Source organism: Dicentrarchus labrax, unplaced genomic scaffold, assembly GCF_905237075.1.
Source record: "Dicentrarchus labrax unplaced genomic scaffold, dlabrax2021, whole genome shotgun sequence".
NCBI lineage: Eukaryota > Metazoa > Chordata > Actinopteri > Moronidae > Dicentrarchus > Dicentrarchus labrax.
In genome coordinates, this window is record NW_026136707.1 from 4,421,855 (window position 1) to 4,449,261 (window position 27,407).

The following is a 27,407-nucleotide window of genomic DNA, read 5'->3' on the forward strand; positions in this document are numbered from 1 at the left end:
GATTAACAGCTGGTGCTGAAATGGTTAATCATTATTATCATTAATTAATTAAAAGGTAATTCCTGTTACTCCAACTGGACTAATTGGTCCATGTTTAAATTTCTAACCGTTACCTTAAATAAACACGTGGAAAGACCTGGGCATTTACCAGGCATGTAGGGTCTCATGAAAGATGCCATTGCATTGTTCACTTAAACAAATTAAGTTTATACCTAAAAAAATGACTGCTGTATTGCCTGAGTCAGTTGGGACTGTTGGTTTGCACAGCACAAGCAATTTGGAGACATCAGCAAAACATTTAGGTGTTCCCTCCATACTTAATCTGAATCTAAAAATCTTTCCAGTAAACCGAAGTGCCCTGAATCCTCTCAACTCCCCATGTTCATTTGCAAAGACCCTGTCTCTGCCTCCTCTTTCAAACTAGGTCTGCCTGTGCCATTCTTTCCCTTTTTCCTTTTTCTGTTTTTTTTTTTTTTTGTGTCCTCTCTGTCCCGGGCCTCATGCCCACCACTGACCGAACACAGAGAATAACCAATCCCCTGGCAGCAGGGTCAGTGCCACCCCAACAGAAGACCACTGACACTGGTGCTGGCCCAGTTTTTGCTGGGTAAGGGGGTTGGGGAACCTCACTGACCCAAGGCAATCCTCTGTCTGTGAGCCCATGAAGCTGTGCGGCTGCAGGGACTTCAGATAGGACGGATTGGGCTGCTGGGACAGGATGAGAGGTTTAAACGTACAAGAAACCCATTAAGTAGATTTATTTCTTAGTTAAAGCGCCTGTGATCTGTCTGAGAAATGTCCATGCAGGGGTCTGTGTTGGCTGTTGGGAAATGCCTCGCCTGCCTGGAATTTATGCGTAAGTCCAACAGTATTTGTCTTTTGGCGATGTTTGGATTTCACATGTGCACCTTGTTAATCATGTTCTTGCGTAAAATCTCTGAGAAAAGGGGTAATGCATTTTGAGTTCAGGATTAATGCCATCCATGTTTGCTGTTATGTTAATGATGCTGGGGCTCTTGTCCTCTCTGCCTTGTCCTCTGATCGTGGAAAAACGAGCCTTTTTTTCTTTTCTTTTGCCACATCCAATGGAAAAAAAGTCTCTGCCCCGAGGGTGGGATTTCGACATTTAGTGGATGCAGTAGTGTTTTTATTCGGTTACTGCAGGAATGTGAAGAGGAAGGGACGGGGGCTGTTTGGTACAATAGGGACGGGTCCGATTTGGGAATAATTATGGAATTATAAGTTTTCTACCCCCCACCCCCCCCCAAAAAAAAAAAAAAAATAAATCTTCTTCATCTCCGGAACACCTTCATCTGAGCCTACAATGATCCCATCGGACACATCGAGCTGAAAGGTCAGACCAGGTTTCTGTGTGTGCTGATAGAACCTCCGTTAGTTAGTCTGGCAGCAGTTTCCCATCATTGCAGCGCAGTTCCACCGACCCTGACGGAGTGTTGCTCTTTCTGAAAAACTGTCTAATGTTTCAGTAAACTCACTCCCATTCCTCTAGTGAAAGGACCCTGGAGGTTTTTACTCGTAAGTCACTCCCATTTTTTGGAATTGGACATGTCTTTGCCAAATAGTAGTTCCGAAACAAAGTAATAAACACGCTCACAGAATAGGGTATTGAACCTCTAGTGCTATGGTGCTGTTTTTGCACGTTTTTAAACGCAGCATCCGAGTTTTGTTTACGCATGCCCATCCCTGCGTGCGTAATAGTAATACTAATACTATATTCTTATTTGGGATATATTTTCTTTTTTCTTTTTCACGCTCTTTTTTCCCTCTACTCCCCTCTTTTGTATTTTACATGTATGATTGCCACTCGTGCAAAGTATCAAACAACTTCAGTACACCTTATTTGCAGGCTTGGGTAACCGATTACGGAATTACGCGATCAGTATACACAAAGGTAACGTAATCAGCTGCCCCCCAAAAAAACCCAATCAAGTTACAGTTACATTTAGTAAAAACTGGCATTAGTAGGAAAATAAAGTACCATACAATACCTTGCACATGCGCAGTGTGTACACATTACAGCACTGTCAGAACACCACTCTGGTCTTGATTGAAACCATAGCTAATCTGACACTTTCCAATTCATTATCATGGCTTTTAGTGGGAAAAAAACTAATTTATCCATTAAATGGTCTACAGACTTAAATAAATACACTTAACAGAGGACACATTTTAGATGCTGAACATTTTTGTTTCCCCATGTTCTTTTCCAAGGTTACATCTTATTGATATTTCTTTTCTCTTGTCTTGATTTGCATAGGCTTTTATTTGGTGTTGATGTCATCCAAAAGCAACAGAAAGTAATCAAGTTACATTACTTTGATCTGCATAATGTGTAGGCTATTGCAGATAATTCTTTACTTTTACTTAAGTAAAGTCTTTAATGCTTTTTACTTGTGTAAAAGTGGGACATTTATTTGAGTGAAGTATCTTCTTGATAACCTTTTCCACCACTGATTGCTGATCTTGATAAGTGATATTATTGATATTATATATTATTACTATTAGTATTAGCTTAATTTGTCTCGCACTTTACAAAACAGTTACAAAGCCCCTTACAATGAAAGACAATCAAATAAAACTAAGTAAGCTAAAATCAACTTTAAAAATTAGGTTACTAGAACTGATTAAAAATAAGCTCCCCTGATCTCCTCAGACAAGTTATTCCAAAGGCTGTGAAAGCAAATTCTCTGAAATGATTGCATCTAAATCTTGATCTAGAGTTTGATCTTGCATCTAGATCTCAGAACAACAAGAAGTAAACCATGAATATTTCAAGGAGAGAGGAAGAACATGCACAGTTAGACACACAGATAACTTTAAGCAAAGACTCTTTCTGGCTCTAAAGTAATCACTATAACTTGGTAATCAGAACACCAACAGGGCCACGCCAAGATGTGTGAAATATGACATTGTTTCTTAATTATAGTACAACAGCTGAAAATTTCATAAGCTGTGAACAGGAGAGTAGTTTTTATTTGTTGACGTCAAGCAGGCAGCACCAGTCCCATTGGGAGGCTTCATTTTAATTGGATACAGCCTGTTATTTTAAGAATTCAGAGTAATATGATATGCATATGGACATAATCTGGACGTTATAAGGGTTGTTTGTTTGTTTGTTTGGGAAACATACATTTTTTGACACAGTTTGATGCAGTGTTTTCATTTGCTTTTTTTGGGGGAACGTGACACTCAAAATCAATGACTTATTTTGCCAAGAACATTAACTCACAGCCAATATCTGCATAACTGAAGGGTATAGCACTCGCCTCTGCCGTAATAAGTCCAGTTTTGATCTTGCAATTTAATATTTATAGCTAATGATGACCAAGCAAGCAAATTCTGGTCATTTATGAATTTAAGGGGGGGGGGGGTCGCTGAACAAGCACAGAGTTTGAAAAGTTTGTCTTGTTTTCAGGGCTTGTGTTGAATGTGTGGAACTGAAATAACTTTTGTGTTTAACGTCACACTGCTTTGGGTGTGGATTAACTCAAGCAAGACAAAAAAGACCTTTGCAGAAATATGATGGGATAGAAAGCTTTGTTGACACAAACTGGATGTTTATCCTGTGCAGAAAAAAACCAGGATGTCCTCCCTGGTCAGAATTTGGACGGAGGAGTATCCCCACATGGAGCCTCTCATTCATCGAAGACATGTGATGTAGTAAAAGTAAGTCAAAGGCAACTGGTGTTCCTGTAACCTTGAGGACATTTAGTCATTGAGGAGGCTCCAAGTTATGCTGTGTGATGTTGAGTAACATCCTGTATTTAGTTGTGGGTGAGTGACTTCATTGATGTCATGAGTCATTATGTGAGTATTGTTTTTAGCTATAACAACGTAGTGGCTCTAGGGATAGCAATGTCATTCTTTCAGTCAGTCCACTACTTGAAACTTTCCACAGACATTCATGGTTCCCAGAGGTTAAAGCCTTATGACTTTGGTAAAAGTCTTGCATTTTCTATAGCGTCTTCATCAGTTCACAATTTCCCTTTTAACAATATCATTTCCACAATATTTGGTTTTATAACTACTCCCACAGAACTAATATTTCCATCAGCCTCAGCTGCAATCTGTGCTTAGTGCAATAAAAGAAAAGTAATGGGACCATAACATTACATTACACTTCATGGCAATCTATAAAACAGTTCTGCCCCATAAAACCAAAACACAACAACACAACTACATATTGGGCCTAAATTTGAGTGACTAAAATCTGACTTTTTGACATTTGTTTTACTATAAAAAATGTTATTGTGCTTTATTGTAAGAGAAATTCCTTAGTGTAATGATCCATGAAGACCATTGGTGGTGGGCAAAAAGTTTACTTAAAGACTGTACTTTTGTGCAATTTTAAAATACTAGTGCTTCACTTGAGTATTTCCAGGTTATGCTACTTTATACTTACTATACTTAAAGATTTAGTTACTAATTACTTTGCAGATTCCGATTATGAATACAAAATATAATCCAAAAATACATTTTGATGTATTATTACACTGTAAAGTACCAGGCAGTATGTACATTAGTTCAAATGAGCCCCACAATGATACAAATATAATTTATCAATAATTATAATCCAGTCATATATAATATTCTGAAGAGCCATTCTGCATGATGACTTATTTTACTTTTGACACTTCAAGCATATATTTCAGTGCAAACAAATGTTGTTCTTTTACTCAAGTAAAGTTTTGAATGCATATAGTAGTAATTCGTCACAGCATTTAGTATGACTTAAATAGACTCTGACTTCCAGCAGCCTTGCTAACATGGCAAAAAACAAGCCAGCATAGGTGGCTTACAACAAGGCCATTAATAAACGAAGGCAGGTAAGAGCATCAATAACATACCTTAAAACAGTGGTTCCCAACCTGGGAGTCAGGGGGTCGCAAGGCCTTTACTTTAACATATACTAATAAATATACACAGTAGGCCTCTATTTCATCATTTGGCTCACTTCTGTGAAGAAAAGTAAATGTTAATTGTCAAATGGAACAATGACCAAGCACCAGAAAAAAAACCCCAAAAACTATTAAGTTTGTATGCTTGTTAAAAATTATTACAGGAAATAATCTGCTCAAAAGTCATCCAAGTCGCTCTCACAAACTCCCTGCAGTTACTGAGTTCATTATTTGGGTTGAATGTACAGTTTTGAGTATAATATGAAATATCCAAAACATGTCACTTAGTCAGGGGTCGTCAGTGTAGTAATTGATAGAAAAGGAGTCTTGTTCAATGGAATTATTATGAAGGAGCTTTTTGTAGGCTATATAAAACCAAAAAGAAATAGTTTGAAAGCTTCAATCTGGCTCTCTTTCGTCCCATTAACGTTGTCACATGTTTCCAGGAACAGCATCTTTGCGTGTCAGCGCCAGTAACCCTGCGCGCGCTGCTGTTGGACACACACATGGCTCGTGTTGTTGTTGCGCCAGTGATCCACGTGAGCACCGAGCAGCGCTTCTTACTGGCTCGCGCGGTGGACAAGGGAAAACAGGGGCACGTCGTAGACTCCACACACTTTTAACAGAGACACGAGAAAGAAAGAAACCGAGGCCAGGCTGTCACACAAGTAGCTTGTAGCGTTTTTTTTTTTTTTTTTTTGTAACGGAGACAGACGGGAGGTTCCCTTTAACCTCCGCATGCCCGAGGGTCGCGGTAAGTCGATAAATTAAAGGTAGTTGTGTGACAGATACAGCAGGAGCCAACATGATGCTTTGCTGCTTTTGACTCTGTTTGTCTCTTCACTCTCTTGAGCTGCCAATGCATCTGTAAACTTGTTTTTTTAAAGCTAGTGTTGAAGGAATTCCTGGGACGTCGTGTTTATTGAGTGAAGGGGAAAATGGAGAGGAAATAATGGAACAACACATGGGGCTGAAGGTTTGAGACGAACCGAGTCGTTCTGAGAATTAGATGCATGTGACTGGCGTGTTTTCCTCGGTGGTTGCTCTGGAGATGTGTCCAGGCAAAATAACACTTGCAGGGTTGAGCTGTTTTTTTCTCCTCCAACTTGGAGATGTTTTGGATGTTTCCATATTGTAAGCAGTCGCCACATGGACTTGTAATCTTCTTCTACAGCTCGCATAGTGTGTTTTTCTTTTTGGTCTGATACATTTTTATGTATTTGTCACGAAAAAATATGTAAAAGAACCCCCCAAAAAAGCTACCTTTTTACAGCTGCCACAACTAGTCGATCAGTGGATTAGTCGATTGACTAAGAAGAAATGAAGCAACTATTAATCATTTTATATAATTAATAATAAATTTGAATTGTGAACATCTTTGAGTTTTTGATATAGTTGGCCAGTCAAAATAAGACATTTGAAGAGTCACCTTGGACTAGGATTGGCTTTTTTCCCCCATATTTTCTGACATTTTATTGCAGTTTAATTAAGAAAATAATATGCAGATTGATGGTTTGATAATTAAAATAATCTATAGTTGCAATCCTATCTCAATTTGAAGCCAAACCCTCTTGAATTTTGTTATTTTCTTTCGCTGAAGCTGATAAAAAGTTTAGTATTGCGTTTACTGTGGGAGAGAAGGAAAGCAGGACATTCTTGTGTATGAACATGGATCAACTGTGTTTATAGTAAGGTGTTGGTACTGTAGTAGAGTAGAGGAATGCAATGGGGGGGAGGGGTTTGTCGATGAATCTCCACAACACAACACCCTCCTGCCAGTTGAGTCATTTGTCACATGCTTAACTGTATCACCTCATCCTCGATTAGTAATAAGTTGGAACTGGTTTCTGTTTGGCACTGTGTTTCCTTAATATGTCAAAGAGTGCCAACAGTCACGTGCAAGCCAAAGGAACATGCTGACTGTCAGTATGGAGACATGGCTCCAGGTTTTAGATGAGGGTTACTTGGTTGAATAATACAATAGGAAGTTCAGACTATTATAGAAATTAACTGTTGATCTTGCAGGGGGGAGTTGCCTCTTTGTGCCTGCAGTCATCCATCGTGATCTGTAAGAACACATGGGAGTGGTGTTACGCAACCTTGAGCAATTCTTTTAATGTGAAATGTAGACACTTACCAGGAAGGGGCCATGGAGGAACACCTTTTTTAAAAACATTCCAGCATGACTTCAGACTTGAAGCAAAAAGAGGGAAGTTGTAAAGCATGTCTCATGACAATGTCTAACGTATGTAAGTAACCTCAAACACTTCAGGTCAGAGGGGAGTAGTCTGATGCAAGGATTATTTTCCTGTGAGTGATTCATTATTTAGTCTATAAAATGTCAAAATGACCTCTTCAAATACCTAAAGATCTTCAGTTTCTGTTGATATAGACTGTGGAGCTCAAATTATTAGTTGACTGACAGAAAATTAATTTATTGTCCTTATGAGAGTAAACTAAGTTAAAAATGTTCTGGATTTAATTCAATAATTGAGAAAATAACTGTCACATTATTTGATAAAATGAATCATGAATTGCTGCCAAAATACATTTGTCAAGCTGCAACCAGAGTTTGGAGTTTTTTGTGTGTTAAAAACAATCAATTATCAACATTTTTTTAATCTTTTTTTTTTGGTACATATTGGATAACATATGCTGATACTGATATGTCTGTAATAGGCCAATATCCTCAGCGAACCAAACTGCAATGCGGTTCAGTGAGACATAGTGTGCACTTACTTTTACTTTTGCTTTCCTAACTTGAAAAACTGTCTCTCTTGACTGAACTTGCTCCTAATCCTCTCTTCACCTATGTGAAAGGCAAACAGGTGGATGTGGAACGTTGTGTATGTTCTGTAGTCTGTAAAATACTGTAGTGAATCCCAAATAAAACTGTCTGTATCATTATTACCACAAAGTTATGCTCAAATTCACAAAAACGTAATCGTATAAGTACAGAATAGAATATTTTCCATCGAAGAAATGGTGCATTAACCACCAGTGAGTGTTTTTTTGGAGCTGTCAGCTCCTGGGCCCAACGTGTTTCAGCAGGACAGTGGAATGCTCTATAGCAGTGTTTTTCAAAGTGGGGCCCGCGTCCCCTTGAGGGCCGCCAGGGGGACCTCAGGAAATTGGAGGTAAGATGAGAGAAAATACAAAAAAAATAAAAGTGAATTATTATTGTTATGTGTATATAACATTTGCTAACATTTTGATGTCTCATTTGCCAATAAATATATTGAAATAGTTTTTATTTGCCGTAGTATTGTCAGTTGGGTTTTTAAAGGCCTCTTGCAAAATGTGGGCCACGGCCATAAGCTAATGCTGTTTCGAAGGCCTCGGCATGGACAAGTTTGAGAACTCCTGCTCTGAAGCATGAGCTGCAGTATGAGCCAAGGCTGTTGTACATGCAGTACAGGGCGCGTGTGTCCATCTGTGCGGGCGACATGCTCTCCGCATAGTCTTCTTATTGTCTACCTCTGGCCAATAAAGACGACCATTGAGAAAGGTCACGTGACAGCACCACGAGCAAGTGGGAAAGAATTTCAGACGAAGAGAAGAACAAAAAAAAAAGGCAGGAAGTTTGTTGTTTGAGAATATTCAGAGTTTCTACAGGACTCAGAGGTAGGTGAAAGGGGCATGCAGATGTTTTCGAGCTGTCCGAGTAAATGCCCTTTAAGGGATGGGAGTTGTTGGGATTTTAACAGTACTACTACTCTTACAGATACTGCTTATTGATCGATACTTTAATACTTTGCTTGTAAAAAAAAAAGGTAAAATGTTTGATCCCTGATAGTCTTCTAGTTTGTGTTTGTTGTGCTGAATGCTAATCATAGTTACACAACATTGCCAAGCAAATGAATTACTGCAGTTTTTTACATGTAGCTAGATCACTTCCATGGCATGTCTGTCTACTAAATTTGCATACAGCAGCAACACACACACACTGACAAGGACCGCAGAGCATAACGGGCTTCCATACAACAACAAAGCTACCACAGAACAACGGGATGCAGCCTACTGTTGTTAGTTTGTTGGCTTTAAATGAGGCTTAACATTCACACGGTTTCTCTCAACTGTCCCTCAATATTGATCCAAAATCCCCCAATCGACCAACAGACCAGAAGGTCTCAATTCAGTGACCCCCCTCCTGCCCTGGATTGGAAGCTATAACTATATTTGTGACGTTTTGCCACTCTTTTACTCACTAGTCACCTTTCTGTAGATCAGACAGTCATTGAGTGCAACCAAATATTAGCTATGATGATTATATGATCTATGTCAAATCTATGTCAGTTTGTATAAAAAGCTTTATGTCCCCTTAAACCATGCGACTATGTACAAAAACAATTTCCTACACTCTTCATTTGAAGTGGATTTAAACACCGAAATTAAACCTGAGAGGCAGCAGTTAGCATCCCCTTCAAATCCAATAAACTGACCAACACGACAACAAAATATGTCACTATTTCAATACTTTCTGACTGCTTCATAATCACTTTTACTGCATTGAAACGTAGTTATCGTGTAATATAATAAAAAGTGTTTAGAGGAATATGTTCAGATGATGGACACTTTCGGGTTCCGGTTTCTTATTTCTTTTTGAAGCTGGCAAGTTGCTTGGTAAAGCCACAGCTTGTATAGTGGTTAAAATAATTTCAAAGGTCAACACTGTCTGTCTGGTGTCAAAACAGAACTGGAATCATACTTAATGAAAACACACTGTGGTCTGACTGTTGTTATAAAGTGTTTCGCAAAGACGTTAAACATCCAGAGCACACAGTTGTTCAATCATCTCTACAAACAAGACTACCTTAAACAAGACACTGTCTCTTTCATGACTTTCTGCTGAGCTGGACATGGGGAGCCAAATATTTTCTTCTCAAAATCTCCTGAAAACCACAGTCAACTTCTAATGGTGGATGTTATCTTTTGAGGGAGGATGCATGGGAGATTCAATACACCACTTACACAAAAACCTCTTGTTCCAGCCAAGTTTTAGAGAGCCTCTACAAAGAGAAAACTTCATCGTTTAATTTTGAAACCCATCTCATGGGTCTGTTTCAGGCAGCCTAAATATGTGTCCTGTCTAGCACAGCACAAATCCATGTGTTTTTATACTGTGAAAGTGGAGCAGAGTGCTTGCTGACTGACTCAGTTATTCCATCAAGTTAGCAGAATGACCTTGGAACGAAGGAAGGGCTGAAGAGGAGAGGTTTGTTTTGGCCTATGATGCTTCATGTTAAGACTGTAACATCTTGGGTTTTGTAAATCCTTGGAAACTGATGTTGAAAAGTCAATGATTTTTATTACTTCACAGACTGCATGTTTTGTTTTTTTCATCTTGGGGAGTTTAGTCTTAATGTGAGTTAAGTTTTCAGACAAGAGTGTTAATCCTAAAAAAACAGCACTTGAATCAATGCGTCAACCTCTTCTTGTTTATTGAAAGATTGGCATGTTGTGCTAAAGTTTTGGCTCTGGTCCTGAGCTGGAAACTCTGATTAAGTGCCGTTTGTGTCTTGTATCTTGTGTTTGAAGTTGAACACACCATTTTCATCCTCCCTGACCTCTCCTGTGCTATACATACACAGTGTAATATCTAAATTGCAGAAGCTGCAATCTTTTGATGAAGGTGAAATGTGTGACAAAGCAGCATTATAATGAAGTCCTGTAGTGCTGCGGAGATTCCCTGGCCTACAAATCTTGTTCTCAAGATGTAAGAAAACATGTTTGTTTGGTACAGACTCCAACAAATGTCACATCATAATGATTTTAATAGTTTTTTGAGTGAAAATTAAATTGTGATGCAAAAAACATTATTCCCACTAATCATGAATCATGTCACAACTGTAATATCTGTCAAAATAATAATAATAATTATTATTTTTTTTACCATATCGTGCAGTCCTAATTTTTACGCTTGTTGTTGAACGGCAACATAGTTCCTGGGTCATCACATTCTTAGGAGCTACAGTGACTGTCTTCTGATGTCATTGCTGAAGAGAGTCCATGTCCTCATGAGTAGTTTTCTGGTTCATGTCCTCTAACATTAAGTCAACTATCCAAAATGTACTATGGCGTTAACAAACAACAGTTGTTTGGCTCCTCAAAGGCTTTGTTCGGCCTCATAAATTTGCAAACTTCCATCTCTCATAGCCAGTTATAATATAATCTATATAGACATTTACATGCATAGACGTTGCCATTCAAATCAGTCACACAGCTTGCAAAAAACACATCCCCATCTTAAATTAGCTATTCAAATCATTGGCACAACATGATGCTAATGATCTGAATTCAAATGAGCATTTTTTTCACACTGCAGTGAACCCAGTGACTTTTTGTAGCTATTGTCATCTACACAAGCTGTGGTCTTGTGTGTGTGTGTGTGTGTGTGTGTGTGTGTGTGTGTGTGTGTGTGTGTGTGTGTGTGTGTGTGTGTGTGTGTGTGTGTGTGTGTGTGTTGTAGTGTTCTGCAGTGTTTTCCAGCCATGATGAATGCAGGATTTGTACCAGTGTGCATGCATGTTAGTGCTCAAAGTATCTGTGCATGTTCTCCATGGTAGAATACTGTGTGTATTTGTGTGTGAGAGTGAGCGTGATAGTGTGAGAAGCCTCATTTCCATCCAGTGCAACGTGTAACAGTCGTCCTTTGGCCCCTGTACTCTCAAGGCTTTAGCCTTCACAAAGCTCACTTTGTCACAGTATACAGACTGGGGCCTGCAGCTGGGTTGCAGTGAGCGACGTTCCCCTCTTGTTGCTCCCACACTACTAGAAAGTATCCCCTCGAGGTATGAGCTGTAATGACAGGGGAGATGCCAGGAAATGTTTTAATCTGTCAAGTCTGGAGAAAAATGTGTTCCAAACTAGGATGAGACACAGGCAGTTCAATAACACTGCAAGGACAATAGTGTGATTACCTCTCTGGCTTCTTCTTGGTCAATGTTCGTGCAACAAAAATGTCCCTACAGTACAGTTAATGCTGATAGTCATGGCATATTAATTGCATAAAGGCAGAGGTTTATGTTGATTTACATAATGCAGATTAGAGCCTACTGGATTTTTGAGGCCTACAGTGTCGGCCATGCTGATGTATCTATCAGGTTCTAGAGCCTTATCTCACACTGAATTCTTAATAAGGATGGAATGGGGGAGTTGCATAGACATGAATAAATATTTTAAAAATAATCATATTTTACTTCATTTCAGTTTATTCAATTAGACAAAAGTCGGTTTACTATTTTGCCAGCCAGATATTGTCAAGTTACAGCTTGTCTTAAAACATGTAAAAAATATGTGGTGGTGTAAGAAACAGTCATCTGATCGCGTGCCCCTTCTGTTGACTGAGAAGGATTGTTCGGTGTAATATTGGCTCTCACAAACATGTCGTTATTACATGCATGCTTTCAGTCGCATGCCACTGCAGTGTGACAATGCCAGGCATTCTTCAAATGGATGTCTGGGTATGTCTCAAGTGCAGCGACAATAGGAGATTGTTCTCAGTGTCGGCTCCAGTCAACAAAGATGTCACACTTGCGGACATGTCATATACATTTTAGTGCTGATAGAACATTTGCCCTGTCTGTAAATAATATTTCTCTCTATCAATCTATCAATAGATGAGTATATAGAGCCTATATATATGTATTATAGTTTTACAGGATTTTGAATGCAGTACTTTTCTTCTACAAATGTAATTTTACATGATTTATACTTTTAATTAAAGCAGCAACAAGGAATTTTTTTGTTGATTCTTGCAGCCCCTGTGGACAAAAGTGGTAGTGTTCCTAGAAGCCTTGTTTTCGTTGATTTCTAGGGGAATGTGACTGAATCCGACCTGTCAGCCATTAAGAATAACTATAGAGAAAAAGCCAGTGTTTCACTGATGGTTGTTTGGTTATTTAGGTCATATAGTGGCATCAGTATTACATTTGGAATGTTTCATAACTAGTAAAAAACCTTAAAATAAAGTACAATGCTTATTACACCACTGCCACTGGGAGATTCTTCAAAATGTTAAAAGCCAGAACCCTTAAAAGCAGTTATTGTGAATCCTGGAGCAGAGAACAACCAACAAACCCTGATCAGAAAACCTGAGAGATCAGCTGGTGACATTATGTAGGAAGGTGCCTGACCATGCAAAGCTTGAAAAGTTTTAAGAATCTTGAATTGGATCCTGAACTTGATGGCGAGCCAATGTAGATTTTGCTGCTTTGTTGGCGTCTCATTGTGTTTGTTTGTTGTGTGTCTCTGCAGTGTTTCCCGTGTGGCGGGGGATTGGGGCCAATAGTGGCGTCGGAGGCGGGTGGAGCCAAGGCTGGGGCCGCTGCTTGCGATGGGAGCCAGACAGTCCAGGACAAAGGGTCCGGATCCCGGTATTTGACTACCCGGTCTGGTTAGTCCTCTGTCGTGGGGGACGAGCCAGGCTCATTGAGGTTTGCCAGAGAGGGAGGGGTGCCATCAGACTGCCCACAGACATGCTCAGCATCAAGCTTCCCCAGCTCTTTGACATCCACCAGGTCCCCAAGGTAAGGAAGAAGGGGGAGACTTTCACTACAAGGTCTACATGGTACTTGGTAGGTCTGTCTTACAGTTTGTTTCATCCTGCTGTAAATACCAAATGTCCTGTGGTGATTCTCAGTTCATGAATTGAGCTACCTGTCACCACTTTGGGAGGGGTCCTTTACAATCACTGATTGTATGAAATGCTGAAGCTGGTGTGGCATTTGGTCACGCAAGGTGATACTGTGAGCTCTATTAATCAAATTATTCAGTAAAAAATCAAATCAAAGACATAACAATGCAGGTGAATGCAGTGAGAGTTAGACAGACATTTTATTTACACGCATTAAGGAGAAACAGAACAACGCTATGCATTCATTTGAAGTTGTTATCTCGGTTTTGTTCTCAACCAACTTCTGACAAGTCCATCCGGCTCTTTAGCTGCTAAATGTGAACTGCCTGCTACTGTTTAGTGCTGGACAGGTATTGTACAGTGGGTTCATCAGAACTTTAACAGCTGCCTGCTGTGCCTGGAAACAAAGTTTATGATAGTGTAAAGAGTGAACAAGTAGGCATTTTAAACCGGCAAATGAGCTTAAAGATGCTAATATGCTCCGTAGAGCTTTGGGGAACTGCAGAGGTACATTATAAGTACAGTAGTCATTCATTCCATTGTTGAAATAAAAATATTTTTTATAGAGTCTACAGTGGCACTGAATCAGTTTGTATACTGCAGTACAAAACCCATAACCTTCAGTTATTTTTTATTTCCTGTCATTGTTTATGTAATACATGTTTCACAATTTTTGAATTCCTTACAAGATCTTTTTATAAAATGCCAGCCTTGCAAGTTTGTCTATCAGGACATGAACAGGCACGAAGAATGATGTGAACTTAGAACATCTGAACATGTACAGTAGACAGAGTGACTTATAAAGGGTCTACTGTTAACATTAACACATATTCCATTTTTTTTCATTCCTCGTTTTATATCATCAATCAAACTAGCCTCAACTAGCCCTAAAGATAATGTAATGACAAAACAATAGAAGCGTTTTAAGAGATTATTATGTTTTTGACAGGAAGTATCTACAATCGTTGCATTCTACATCACATTTCAAGGGCTTTCCTCTCATTATTTATATACTGTTAACAAAGCCAAATGCATGACAACCATATGGGATTTAACACCCACACCTTAGTGGGAAAGATATTTGGTAGCTGACTGTCCTTCAACAGGAGTAGGAGCCCTGCAGTTCAAGCATCTGTGTTGGCCGGCGTCCACCCCACTGTAGCGACCTTATCTCGTGTGATAAGCAGTCATTGTTGTCATGGTTTTACATCACAATATCCAGTCAACAGTTTCAGTGTCAAGTCCAAAAATATGTGACCTTGATTGTGCATTAGTGGAGTTTAAATATTTGAGTTTCTATCGATAATTTTTCGAAGTGGAAGTGTAGGAACACAGATATTTACTTTACAGAGATATTATTATTATTATTAGATACTTAAAAGCTGCAAGGCTTCAGTTACTGAAATGTTCTACCACAGCCTCTTCGAATTGGCAAGTGGATATCAGATCTCTACTGCTTGAGAAAATATTTACATTGTTGTTGTCTTTGTTTATCCTCACGTCTTCCTTTTTAGCACATCCAATTAGATCCAGAACTACAGACTTTTTGGGCCATGGTTTTCACCACTTTGTCAACATATGAAATCAAAAATGAAGCAGCTAATCCTAATCCCCTTCCAAGGGGGTCACAAGATAAATCTGAGTGGTTAGGAGATTATTGATAGGACGAGAAAGAAACAAAATACAAAGTTTTGCTACAGAATTTGTTCTCTAAACTATAAAAAAATCTTAAACTATTATCTTATTGTATCTTATCTAGGTGTTCAGGGAGGATAGCATCATCTCTGGATACCGACACCCGCGGAGCTCAGCGCTGGACTGCGTCCTCAGTAGCTTCCAGATGAACAATGAGACAATCAACATCTGGACCCACTTCCTGCCAACATGGTGTGTGCAACAGCGTGTCACATATTAATTTAATGTGTCAGTTTTGTTTGGTGCACTTTTGCAATCTGTTACTATTGCCAAAACATCTAATATGAGACAACAACCTCAAGATCAACACTCCCTGCTGTGGAGACAATGATATGACCAGAGCAAATCTAGTTACATTCAAGACCAAGACTAAAACTAGAAGTAAAATGAACATGTTAACTTTCCAGCTGTAAAAACATGTTTGTAAGGATCAGTAGAAGTATGAGGATCTTTGTTTAGTATCTGCAATGTTATCCCTTAAAGTCTTCATAGTGCTGGAGAAAAAATAAACAGGTGGATAAAACGTACTATAAAGCTTTTTAGAAAGGTGGGAAGAAGTTGTGGTAGGGTCCCAAAAAATACAATAGGCCTGACTCAAACAGGATGCCAGCCAAGTCCAAGTACAACAACTCTGAATGTGTGGGAAAGTAGAAGTCAGAGAGAAGTTTGAGCTGAGTTGATGATTAAAAATATGCTGAAATGAGACAATGGTGATTTGCAGGTACTTCCTGTGGCGCTTCTGTGTCCTCTGCACCACCCTGAACTTCCTGACCGACAGCTACACCTGGCCCCTGCTGGTGTACATGCTGCTCATCTGCATTTACCCCTTCACCTCCAGCTGTGCGCACACCTTCAGCACCATGTCCCCTGAGTCCCGCCACATCTGCTACTTCTTTGACTACGGAGCGCTCAGCCTCTACAGTCTGGGTAAGACTTCAGACACGATCCTGACTTCAGAAACTATGTAGGGCTGTTGTCACCAAAAAAAAACCTTCGTAACTGTCTTATCTAATCGTCTATTAAACTATATGAATATTAAAACAGAACCATATTTATTGAGTAAAATATTTTTAAATATTATTATTTATATCATACATTAACAGTGTTGTTTGTAACAATTCACTCAAAAAATAAAATACATCAGATCTGCATATGTCCCACTTGACCCCTGAACATAATGTAAGAGTAAGAAGCACTTTTCTCCTTATGAACGTAACACCAGCGATTGCCCGACCAAATTCGACCAACCGATCGACCAGAAGATGTCAGCCTAAAAAGGCTTGGTTTGGTTTGGTTCACATATTTTGGTTTTCTGCATTAACATTAACATCTTGAATTCAAAGAGGTGAATGAGTCATTGTTTGAGCTCTCTTAACAACTGTTGCACTTGACCAAGGCACTTGATACAATATGTGCTTCATATTACTTGGTGAAGTGATCAGTCTTTATTTACAATATTACAGGAAAAACATTTAACGTATATAATAAGTAAGTAGTACAAGAATCTGTGAAAAGCAGAATTAAAAACTATTTTGAATGCAAACACTTTAAATTCTAAATATCTTCTTATTTTTAAGGAGTTTGGAGCATATTTAGCAAATCATTTGTATTTTCTCTGCATTCTTCTCTTTGCTACCTATTTACTGATTTTCTGAGATGTCCAAGAATGCTGACATGACATTTCTTTAAGGATTTCTTTCTCCACATTTTATTTACTTGGCAGGTGACCTGGCAGAACAGTCTAAGCATTGTTGAATCTATTTGCCTGTTGTCATGTGGACATAATCAGGGAATGCCTGATTTCCATGTCATCTCAAACCATATATAACAATATCACTCCCTTCTGCCTCGCTTCAGAGAAATAATTTGTTTCATGGCTTATCTATCCGTGTCACTGTGTATCAGTACTTACAGAGGAATTGCAACAAAGAATAAACAAATGACGTATCTGTCTTGTAATAATTCAGAGTTTGTTGGGCGATCGGTCATTTGAAAATGTTTTCCTGCAGCATCTGCTGTCACTGTCTGCCTATTTGCAGGCGTGTACATTAATGCAAGAAACATGAATATTGTCTGCCGTTAACCTATAGAATCACACATAATTGTGTATTTTAAGGTGAGCACACTGTATGTATTGTCAATATATATGTTTACAGTTGCACAGTTGTGTGTGCATTTCAAATATACCATAGTGTGTTTGTCTTTATGGGTGTGTGATCCCACCAGCAGTCAAATATTAACAAACATTAACAAACATTAACTGAGGTCCTCTTCAGTTCCCTTCACAAATGGTGTGGTCCCCGGCAGACTGATCCTTAATCTGCCACAAAGCTTCTTAGTGCCAAAATTTACCCAGTTTAAAATGTTCAAAAGTCCATTGCAGGGATACGCGCTTGCAGGAGGGTTTTTCTCACTGTAGGACAAAAAGCTATAGGACAGTCTTTACAGTCAGAGGCTGAGCTTTGATGGGGTGGTTCTGTTGCAACACACAGAACAGCAGATGCTCTCTGGGGAAAGAGACAACACAGTACTTTTTTGATTGTTCCAGTTCACTGAAAATCTTTCAGTTGGGCAGATCCTTGCTTGGAATTTAAAACAGTCACACTTGTTAATGAGTTAAATGATTGAAAAAAAAAAAATATTCCCACTTTGGTGACCTCCAGTGGTTGTATCAGAAAAGACAAACTGCACCATTTCTATTGTCTCCCTGCCTCTAGAACAAAAATCTACAAGTTGTGGCTTTAAATAGTCAAATGGGCAGGTGTAATTTAAGTGTGTTTTCCTGCTAATTCCCCCACATAAAAACTTTAATTTACAAGCGGGTATAATGCTGTTTCCCCCTCCTAGCTTCACCCTTCTTTTGTCAGTGAATGTGTTTGTGTGACATAACTGATCTCCCTTTCTTGGAAGGAGTCTTGCAAAACAGATTTAGGCCTCAAGCGACCATCGTTGTTTAATGTTTGTGATTTTGAAACACCTACTCATAGTACAAAATAAATAGATGAATAAAATATAATAATAATAATAAGATACTATGTTCAGAAATACATTCACATATATACAGACACTTTTACCTGAAGATATTTTATCTCTAATCTCTCCAGTCAAAATCACTTAACATTTCTTTAATGTCTGTTTGTGTTCAGGTTGTGCTATAAGCTATGGATACTATGTCATACCAGACAGCTGGGTGAACAGCTGGCTTCATCAACATTTTGTCCCCATTGCCATTGGAAACACACTGTTCTGTACCAGTCTGTCCTGCTATTCCAGGTAAGAAGCCGCTGTGTACATCCCCTCTGCCTCTGCTCAAGAAGTTTAAAAAAATGAAGCAAATGTTCTGAAGGAAGTTGAAGATCAATCTTATTAACTTTATGCCACCAGGTTCAAAGGATTGAAAACAGATGTCAGGACAATTACTCTCTGTCTTGAATGCAGATAACCTCCCTGCAACAGCATTTGATTTATATAAAGGTGACATCTTTATGCCTGGAAAATACAAGGTTTTAATGTTTCCCTCAGACTTGTGTTCTTGAAACAACATTTGTGGCGCCATGTGACATTTGAACTCTCCACTGAAACCCAAACAAATGAAATTCTTTTAGGCTCAGCAACTCTTAAAGACATGTTGATCCACTGCAACTATTCCTTGAGTGTGTTACTGACTTTAAATGAAGGTGTTATTGACTGATCTGCAGTAAACTGATGCATCAGTCTGACCTCAGTCGGTGCACTTGAACATTCATTTATAACGTCTTTTAGTAGATTTCATATGTGAAAAATGTTGTCCTTAAATCAATATTTATTTAAAAGTAAAAACACTTAAAGTATAAAACTAATGTGAATTGATTGATGCTGTTGTCTACTTCAGGTTGTACTGAGGCTTGCGAGTTATAGTCAGACGATAGCATTTCTGAGGCAGATATTGATGTCGATCTTTGGGCCCAATATACATACTGAGTGGGACATATTAAAGTAGAAAAATAACCTTGTCAGTGCTCTCTGATGGAAAAACTATGTGAGTTTCTAACCTATTTTGGTATGTCTGGGCTGCAATTCCTTTTGACTTATCGGCTGACATATTGGTGCTGGGACAAAAACCTTGTTAACCGGTAGACTGGCTTTAATTTCCTGTATGATAGGCATTTCTTTTATACTGGTGCATAGCTAAAACAACTGCTGTAACTTATTTGTTTCTTACCTGAGCAAAATAACATTTGAGAAATATCTCTTAGAATATAACAATAAAAATGGTTTACATTCTGCACACATGAAGGAATTAAATTGTTTTTATATTCAATGTACTCCTGACAGTAGAATGAGCCAGTATAAACCTATATAAAGACATAAAGGTCATTCAAAAAGAAATTACTGTGATATACCTGTGAAACTGCCAGAATCTTACAAAATACCGTGGTCTTAAGCCCATATCTGAAAATCGAAGAATTGTTACTGTGCTAAACTGAGCTTCAAATATCATATTGTCATTGTTTGATGTATATTACCCTCTGGATGTCAATCAGATCCTAGCTGAGTTTTGGTCTGTGGATGGGTAGGATGGGGGGGTCACCACGGGGTAATTATTGTTTTCTTTTTGTTTCTGTACATAGAATATATGTTTACTTTTTCCTGTGCATTGATAAAAATAAATAAAAACAGGTGATTACAAATAGAAGTTGGTGATTATAGCCTTCTGCTTGTGTCCACAGATTCCTGGAGCTGCAGTTCCCACAGAGGAGTAAAGCTCTGAGGACAGGAGCGTTTGTCCTTCCCTTTATATTTGACACTGTTCCATTGTTTTACAGGGTGAGTGTCAGTGTCGGGCATTTCTGTTTCACCTTCGTGTCTGGTTTTATGTTACACACATTGAAACAGCGTGGATATACTGTATGCACACTTGCACAGACTGTGTTGTTTTGTGTGTTTCTGTTATTATGTAAGTGCTCGGAGCTGATTAGTGCCAGGCTGTAATACTCTGAGCAAGACTTTGGCTCACTAACCCAGAAAGTGATTTCCTTTCTTAATCTAATACAAGTGTATCGCTGCCATCAGTTAATTCCCCTAATCACTGTGATGATTAGTTTGTGCAATACACAAGTCATTTGTTGGAGGGTTTTTTTGTAACTAGGTCAAACAATGCTGTAACCATCAGTGTTGATAACAGTATTGTGCATTAGGTACAGAAGTCCCCGTATCTTGAATTGGTGGCGTCTGTTGACATTTTCAATCAGTGTTTTATCTTCTGTTACTTTTGAAGGACCTGAAGATTAATCTGTTGGTTTCTAGTGTTTTCTGAATATATTGAATTTAAAAATGTGGTTGTTTTTCTATGTGTAGATCCTTCTCTGCTGTGGGGGAAGCTGCAGCTCGAGCGAGGCCTTATCCAGTCACTGTTACCACCTCCTCTTTGCCTTCCTCACCTGTTTCCTGTTTACCGCCCACCTCCCGGAGAGGTTGGCCCCAGGGCGCTTCGACTACTTTGGTATGTCCTTGATGGATGTTGTATGATACAGGTTGTAACTGGCTTATTTGGCTTTGCACAGCATACACTGATTAATACTTCGAATCTTGATGGAAGTAAGAAAAAAACAACAAAAACAACTCTTCCCTTACTGAGGAAACAATAATGAAAGTACATGTAAGAAAATATGTAAGAAGATGATTAACCCCAGTTATTCCAGTGAATTGGAGCTGATATTTTCACTGAGCAGCTCCCAGGTGAGATTGAGTGTAACTTTATGAATTAGAATTTTGAAAAGGAGCAGGCTTGTAAAGGATGTGTCCAAATTATATAATGATTACCAAATTAGCCTTCAGCAGTAAAATTAGCAAGGTTTTGCCCTCCACATGGGGCGAACTTTTATATTGCTGTCTTTTGTCTTTGCCTGTTCTTTAATGTTTTCCCTGCTGAATACTGGACAATTGACATAAAACAATAGCTCTATATCAAACAGACTTTTGATTTGATTGCGTGTAAACTAATCCAAACTTTTCTGGCTGTTTCGTTGTTTAATCGGCAGTTGTTTATCCCGCTATGGTTTCAAAGAGGTTGTTTTTTTTTTGTATAAAACTGGTTCACAAGCTTCTGAGTGCAAAGGAAGAGCTGCTGTGTTTGTTACTCATTGTGCAGAAGAGGAGACAGAGGAGATTGTTTGCGTATGATGTTAAACATAGTTAACTAAAATTTGTTAAGTTGAAACAGGAAAAATAAACACTAATTGAGGCGCTTTATTATTCACTGAGTCTGAAGAAAATGTTGTTTAATAAATAACAATTTTAGCTTCACTAAAGGTTTTGGAACATGCTGCTACCAACAGATTTCATTTTTATCGCTGTGGTCTTTTTGAGAAGTATCAACTTAATAACAAGTTGCTAAAATTAAAATGATTGTCTCTATCAGAATATAAAAAAAGTAATTACTGGTTTAATCTGCAAGAGATAGTTTAAGCTCTAATCCTTTGTCATACTTCATGAATTTAGCACAGCCTAAGGTGTTGAAAGTGCTTGTTTTATATGACTAAAGCTACTGAGTTTACTATCTACTAACTGGTATTTGGCATTTTTACTTGAAAAATTACAAAACAATTAATAAAATGTCAAAATAGTTGCCAGTTAACTTTAAATTGGTTCTGAAACCACTGAAAAATAGGGCTGCAACTAATTTATTAATTTTTTTTAATCCATCAATTAATCCATTAATAAACAATTAATCATTTAGGCTATAACTTGTCAGAAAATAGTTAAAAATGCCTATTACAAGGTGACATTCAGTTTTCAGTTCACACACTGAATCTTGTCACACAGGCCACAGCCACCAGCTCTTCCACGTGAGTGCCGTGGTGGGGACCCACTTCCAGATGGAGGGCGTGTTGGCAGACATGACGTCACGGAGGGCGTTGCTCGTGGCCCATGGAGCTATGCCCTCGCTCCTGGGGACCATCGGGGTGCTGGTCGTCAGCCTCGTCCTCAACCTGGGCATCATCGGCATTTTCAGCGCGCCGCTCCTAGGGAAACCCTGCCACAACTCCAGCCAGCTGCACACAACAACATGCGAGTGCAAGGAGCAGTAAGGGCGTATTTTCCGCTAACAGCCACAAAATGGCTGATTCACTTTCCAAAGGAAAGGTTTGGGCTGTTTGTCTCAGCAGTGTGTGTTTGAGATGACTATTAACAGTTCACAGTAGTGCTTGTTTAACACCAATAGTTTTATCATTCAGAGATAAAGATACACGTTCAGTGCTGAAGCATTTTTCTAACAGCATTTCACACCGGAAGTATTTGTTCTTGTGTTTACTCAGAAGCTGAGGACCCAGTCGCATTTATTGAAGCCTTTTTCTGTGTTTAATTTATTTTAAGGTTCCTCGATGTGCATTTAAAAAGGCTCTGGGTTGAAGGAAGCAAGCTGTTGTAACACAACACATAAGTGCCTTATGGTCGACCTTCACTTTATTTACAATGTTTACAGTAGATAACTACAAGGACAAGTTGAAATCTCAAACTGGAAACATCTAATGTCGCAGTTTGCAGGGATGATATTTTGAATTAATGATTCTTCTTTTTGCATGTACTAGGCCAGAATCCCTTTTACTTTTTTAAGGCGTTATTGTTTAATGTGGTTGTCCTAAATATAAGGCAGTCTTCCGCGTAGACAACCCTCATTCAACTCTACATAATATAATGCAGATTGAATTGCCAGCTCTTATATATCCACCTATTGATTCCACTCTGCACAGACTGGAATTGATTTGAAGGCCAGTGTGGTTCTTTTTCTGATTGCCTCTCTTATTATGAACCCCACAATCTGCCCTCAGCAGAAAAAAGAAAAAAAAGAAAAGAAAGAAATGTTACGGCGCAGCGCCAGTGATTAACAGACAGGTACCATTTTTATAACAGTTTGTTTCCATGGCCACAATATAGTGGCCTCATGCCCCCCGAAGGTCTTCAACAATTTTTATGCTCAGAGCAAATGGCACCATTTTCTCTTATTCTTCCATCATGAATCATAAGATCTATTATGAACATTTATCATGTACAATAGCACAAATTAAAAATCAGTGCGTGGGATTCAACTTTGTAAGCATTTCCAGTCCTGTCAAATTTCATATCATCGGTTTAATTAAGAGATATGGAGATAGAAAAAAGTATATTTAGTCATAGTTTGGGGTCATTATTATTAACATGGGAGTATTGTGGTGTTTCAAGTATTTTGGTGCATGTACAGTATAACCAACCAGTAACACTCCTTATATACTGTGTTTCTCTTGTCCCATGATGCATACGGTTACAGCTGAAATAATTCTAACTGTCTTATATATTTATAGAATTTGATTATATTTATTGTTTGTTTTAGGGGCATAAACAGGAATGGAGATGAGTGTTTTTCCTCACGATGAAAAATTACCCTCTTATTAAGTACTTTGTGACAGTTATTGATCTCAGGTTTTTTACCATCTTACATTTTCCAAGAGTATTTGAGCTGAAATTATTAGTTTATTAATTGATTAGTCGATTGATTGATTGATTGATTGATTGATAGATCAGAACAATTTTGATAGTTAATCATTTGCATCACTTCGCATTTGAAACATTTACTGATTCCAGTCTCTCAAATGTTTGTATTTTTGTGCCTTTTCTGTTTCATATCAACTGAATATCTTTATGTTTTGGCATATTGCATAGCTCTCTCTCTCTTTTATGTTACATTTTATAGATTTAAAAAAAAATTGGCAGATTAATTGATAATAAAATACCAGATGCCAGAACATTCATCAAAATGGGTTCAAATTATCTCTTACTTTTTTCACTTAAGAAAATAAAACTTTAAGGGCTTAATAATGGACAGAAAGGACTTGATAACTGTCATAGCACCCATAGCATTACTATAAATACTGTCTATAGTTCAGAGACTGGCAAAGCAAATATTGATTAATAGGTTTTAATGGGAGACACGGTGTCACTCTGTAGCACTAACATACTGTACATACAGATCTGTAACACACAGATTGCAACAATGCTCGCTTTACTTGACACACGTGGAAGGCTCATCTGTATAAAACAAGTTCTAAAGCATGCATGTCACAAATTTACACTTAATTCCACCAGTTCGTAAACACAATCCACAGGAAACACGCAGCTAACACTCAGACAAACATCTTTTTAGCCGTGTTGCTAGAGAGTTTAATAAGAGGGGAAAATGTATGTGATATTATGGGAATGAGGTGTGTTGCAGCTCCATGATGGAGGCTGATGTAGAAATGTCAGATGGAGAGTGAATGTGTAGAATCACAAAGAGCACACACACACACACACACACACACACTTCTATATTATAGCAGGGGAGTTGTTTTCAAGGTTAAGTCACTTCTCCCTTAATGCTGCAGACAAAACAGAGCAGTATCTGCCCTCAATGTGGTTTCCACCGACTCTGTTTCTGTTTTATCTCCACCCCTGCCGAGCGTTGATCGATAGTTTTATTTTCTCTACAGTCATCATCTTACAGCGTTCCTCGCTTTGACCCTGTTGATTCTTGGAATTGCATCATTACTTGCTTCTGATGTGGTTCCTTGGTATCGACCCAAACTAGTTTGGAACTCATTTATTTCTAAGCTGTTGTTTTGTTTTCTTTAGTCATCTCACTCATTCTCAGCCGTTCGGTGCCTGTACTATTTTGAGCAGTTTCAGACAGTTCTAAAGCTCAGAGATGCTGAGCCTCGAGGCTTCTGCATCAAATAGATCAATGCTGATATCGCCTTTCTGAATTGCATTTTTTAAAAACATTTTATTTTGACCGAAATTATCAATTCCAGGACCAGAAATTCACCAGACCAGATCACTGTTACTTTAGAAGGCTATTTCTCGTGTAAACCTGATGCAGGTTGTAATTATCAGGAAAAGTGGGCACTTTCTTGTTTTTTTTTTAATTCAGTGTATTGAAGGATGTTTGATAACGTGAAATAGAGGGCAAAGACGAGTGTGAGATGAACCATTTGAAACAAATTTTCTGTGTCAAAAAATAAGTAAAAACAGGGTTTGAAAGAGTTATTGGTGCCTTTTTTTAAAATGTTGTATACAACCTTTCTTGTGATATAATGTTGTTTGTTTCAACAACAAACTACTTAAAATGTATGAATACTTATTTGTTCTTTTCTGTGTATAATTTGTAATTTGCTACTTTGTTCTACTAGACGTGTGTAATAAATTAAGCCTTTTATAAATGGAATAATTGTCACTGGAATCATTTCCAGTATTGGTAATTATTATATTAAGAACACACATGGTGCATAGGGCTGCAACTAACAATTATTTCCGTTATTCAATTTAATATGCTAATATATTTTCTCACAATCAACTACTTGATTAATTGTTGCATCACTACTGTTATATACGTGCATATAACATGCTTATCATCATGCCTATATCTGCATAGACATGGCTACTAATTGATTAGTTGATCGACAGAAAGATAATTGCCTACTATTTAGAGAATTGATTATTCATTCATGTAATTTTTCTGATGAAAAAAATGGCTGAAAATGCTGTTTTCCACCCCTCAAATAAGGAGATTTCCTGCTTTTGTTTTATATCATATTAAACTGAATATCTTTGGGTTTTGAACTGAAAAAACAAGACATGTAAAGACATCACCTTTGACTTTAATAAACTGGAATAAAAATTTTATAGACCAAAGGATCTAATAAATAATTGGCAGGTGACTTGATAATGAAAATAATCATTAGATATTGCCCTACTATTTCTACAACCATGCATAATATTAAAATGTATTAAATTATCTTTTTTATTTTTTATTTTTTATTTACAATTGCAGATCCTTAACACCAGTCTGAGCAGTGTGTATACGTGACCAGCAGAGGGCAGAACAGTACAAAAAAGATCGTATCCTTCAGGTTGAGCAGCTAATTGCTTCTATCTGCTGATCAGCTTTTATTCACAATGAAATGAGCTGCCGCTGCAGTGTCGCAGCAGTGTGTGAATCCCCAAAGATTTATCTACAGGAAACCCAACTCTTTGGTGACATCAGGTGTGTGCAGAAATGATCAGTCTAATGAGAGATTTAGTCACATTTTCAGCCTCCAAACCAGATTTTCTTTTTTATTGATAATAACTGGTGTAAGATTTCTCAACTTGTTTCAGGCAGCCTTGAAATGTGGATCTATATCCTGAGTTAAAACATAAAAAATAAGTTACATCACTGCAGAAAATCTTAATTTCATTCTACAAAAAACCTTTTAAAATAAGATGTGAAATAGTCTCTTGCTCCTCACTTAAAATGTTAAGAAGCAGGATGCCTTGTAGATTAAATAACTTCTTCTTCTTCAATGCAGTTCATCAGAATGAGGTTTTGGAAAGTGTAAGTTATAACATTTGGATATAAAAGCTAGCGGCTGCGCACACAGTTATACTTCACTAGAACACACAGTGCAGATTCAATAACAGCGGCCTCCAACTCAAACTCAAAGTTCTTTTCATTGTAGTTTCTCTTTTCTCTGTCAGGTTGTATAGATTTGTAATCTTTGGTTTCAATATTTTGTGTAGGAGTTCTCCTCCTACTCTGTCTTTGTCTTTATTGCCATACAGGATGGATAATATAGCATACAGAGTGGTTTATTATTAGCCGTGGACACAGACCAAAATGAATCGGCACTGCCATTATCATAAAATAAATAATTACCATAAGAAATCAATATCCTGCATATATGCATTATATTATACAGCGAGGTGGAAGATTAAAAAGGAAAGTTTGCTGCTGCAAACCTCTAATAGGAGTTTCTTTTTAAAAATGGCCTCATTTCCAGCTCTTATTATAGTCATATTCTAAATCTAACCCATTTGGAGACTGCTTATTAAAAAGGTTCATTCTGAAACCACAAATGGAGCCCTTAAGGATAACAGGGACAAAACACTACAGAGAGTACTAATCCTATCTGGCCAGAATCTGCTTGTAGACACTAGAAGAAACAATAAGCCAGACACAAGTCCTCCAAGTGTTTTCATCCCCCCCACCCCCACCCCACCCGGCACACCAGAGGAGGTAGAGAGAAAGAAAGAGACAGAGAAAGGGATGATAGCATTACTCACAATCCATTACCACTCCCTGGAGACGCTCTGCATACAGAGTGATGGAGGAAGGGTGGTGGTGG

The 27,407-nt window shown here is 38.2% G+C and overlaps 1 protein-coding gene across 5 annotated transcripts; it reads left to right on the forward strand.

The window, feature by feature from the left end:
* The first annotated feature begins 597 nt into the window (after nt 1-597).
* On the forward strand, nt 598-26,419 carry paqr6 (progestin and adipoQ receptor family member VI). 5 transcript variants are annotated; one of them, XM_051405755.1, is made up of 9 exons: nt 598-856; nt 13,176-13,447; nt 15,314-15,441; nt 15,971-16,176; nt 18,396-18,522; nt 19,959-20,055; nt 20,587-20,731; nt 22,054-22,315; nt 26,075-26,419. In XM_051405755.1, the coding sequence occupies exons 1-9, from the start codon at nt 796-798 to the stop codon at nt 26,091-26,093; spliced, it is 1,317 nt and encodes a 438-aa protein (XP_051261715.1). In that variant the 5' UTR covers nt 598-795; the 3' UTR covers nt 26,094-26,419. The 5 variants fall into 5 exon arrangements, with proteins under 5 accessions (XP_051261715.1, XP_051261718.1, XP_051261717.1 ...); XM_051405758.1 differs by lacking the exon at nt 598-856 and adding an exon at nt 1,143-1,354; XM_051405757.1 differs by lacking the exon at nt 598-856 and adding an exon at nt 3,669-3,687.
* The last annotated feature ends 988 nt before the right edge of the window (nt 26,420-27,407 follow it).

What these genes read in the sequence shown, in the direction of transcription:
- paqr6 (XM_051405754.1), top strand. Translation starts at nt 7,102, where the DNA reads ATGACTTCAGACTTGAAGCAAAAAGAGGGAAGTTGTAAAGCATGTCTC. An exon ending in ACCCACTTCCTGCCAACATG is followed by an intron (nt 15,442 to 15,970) that starts GTGTGTGCAACA and finishes GGTGATTTGCAG; the next exon opens with GTACTTCCTGTGGCGCTTCT. An exon ending in AGTCTGTCCTGCTATTCCAG is followed by an intron (nt 18,523 to 19,958) that starts GTAAGAAGCCGC and finishes TTGTGTCCACAG; the next exon opens with ATTCCTGGAGCTGCAGTTCC.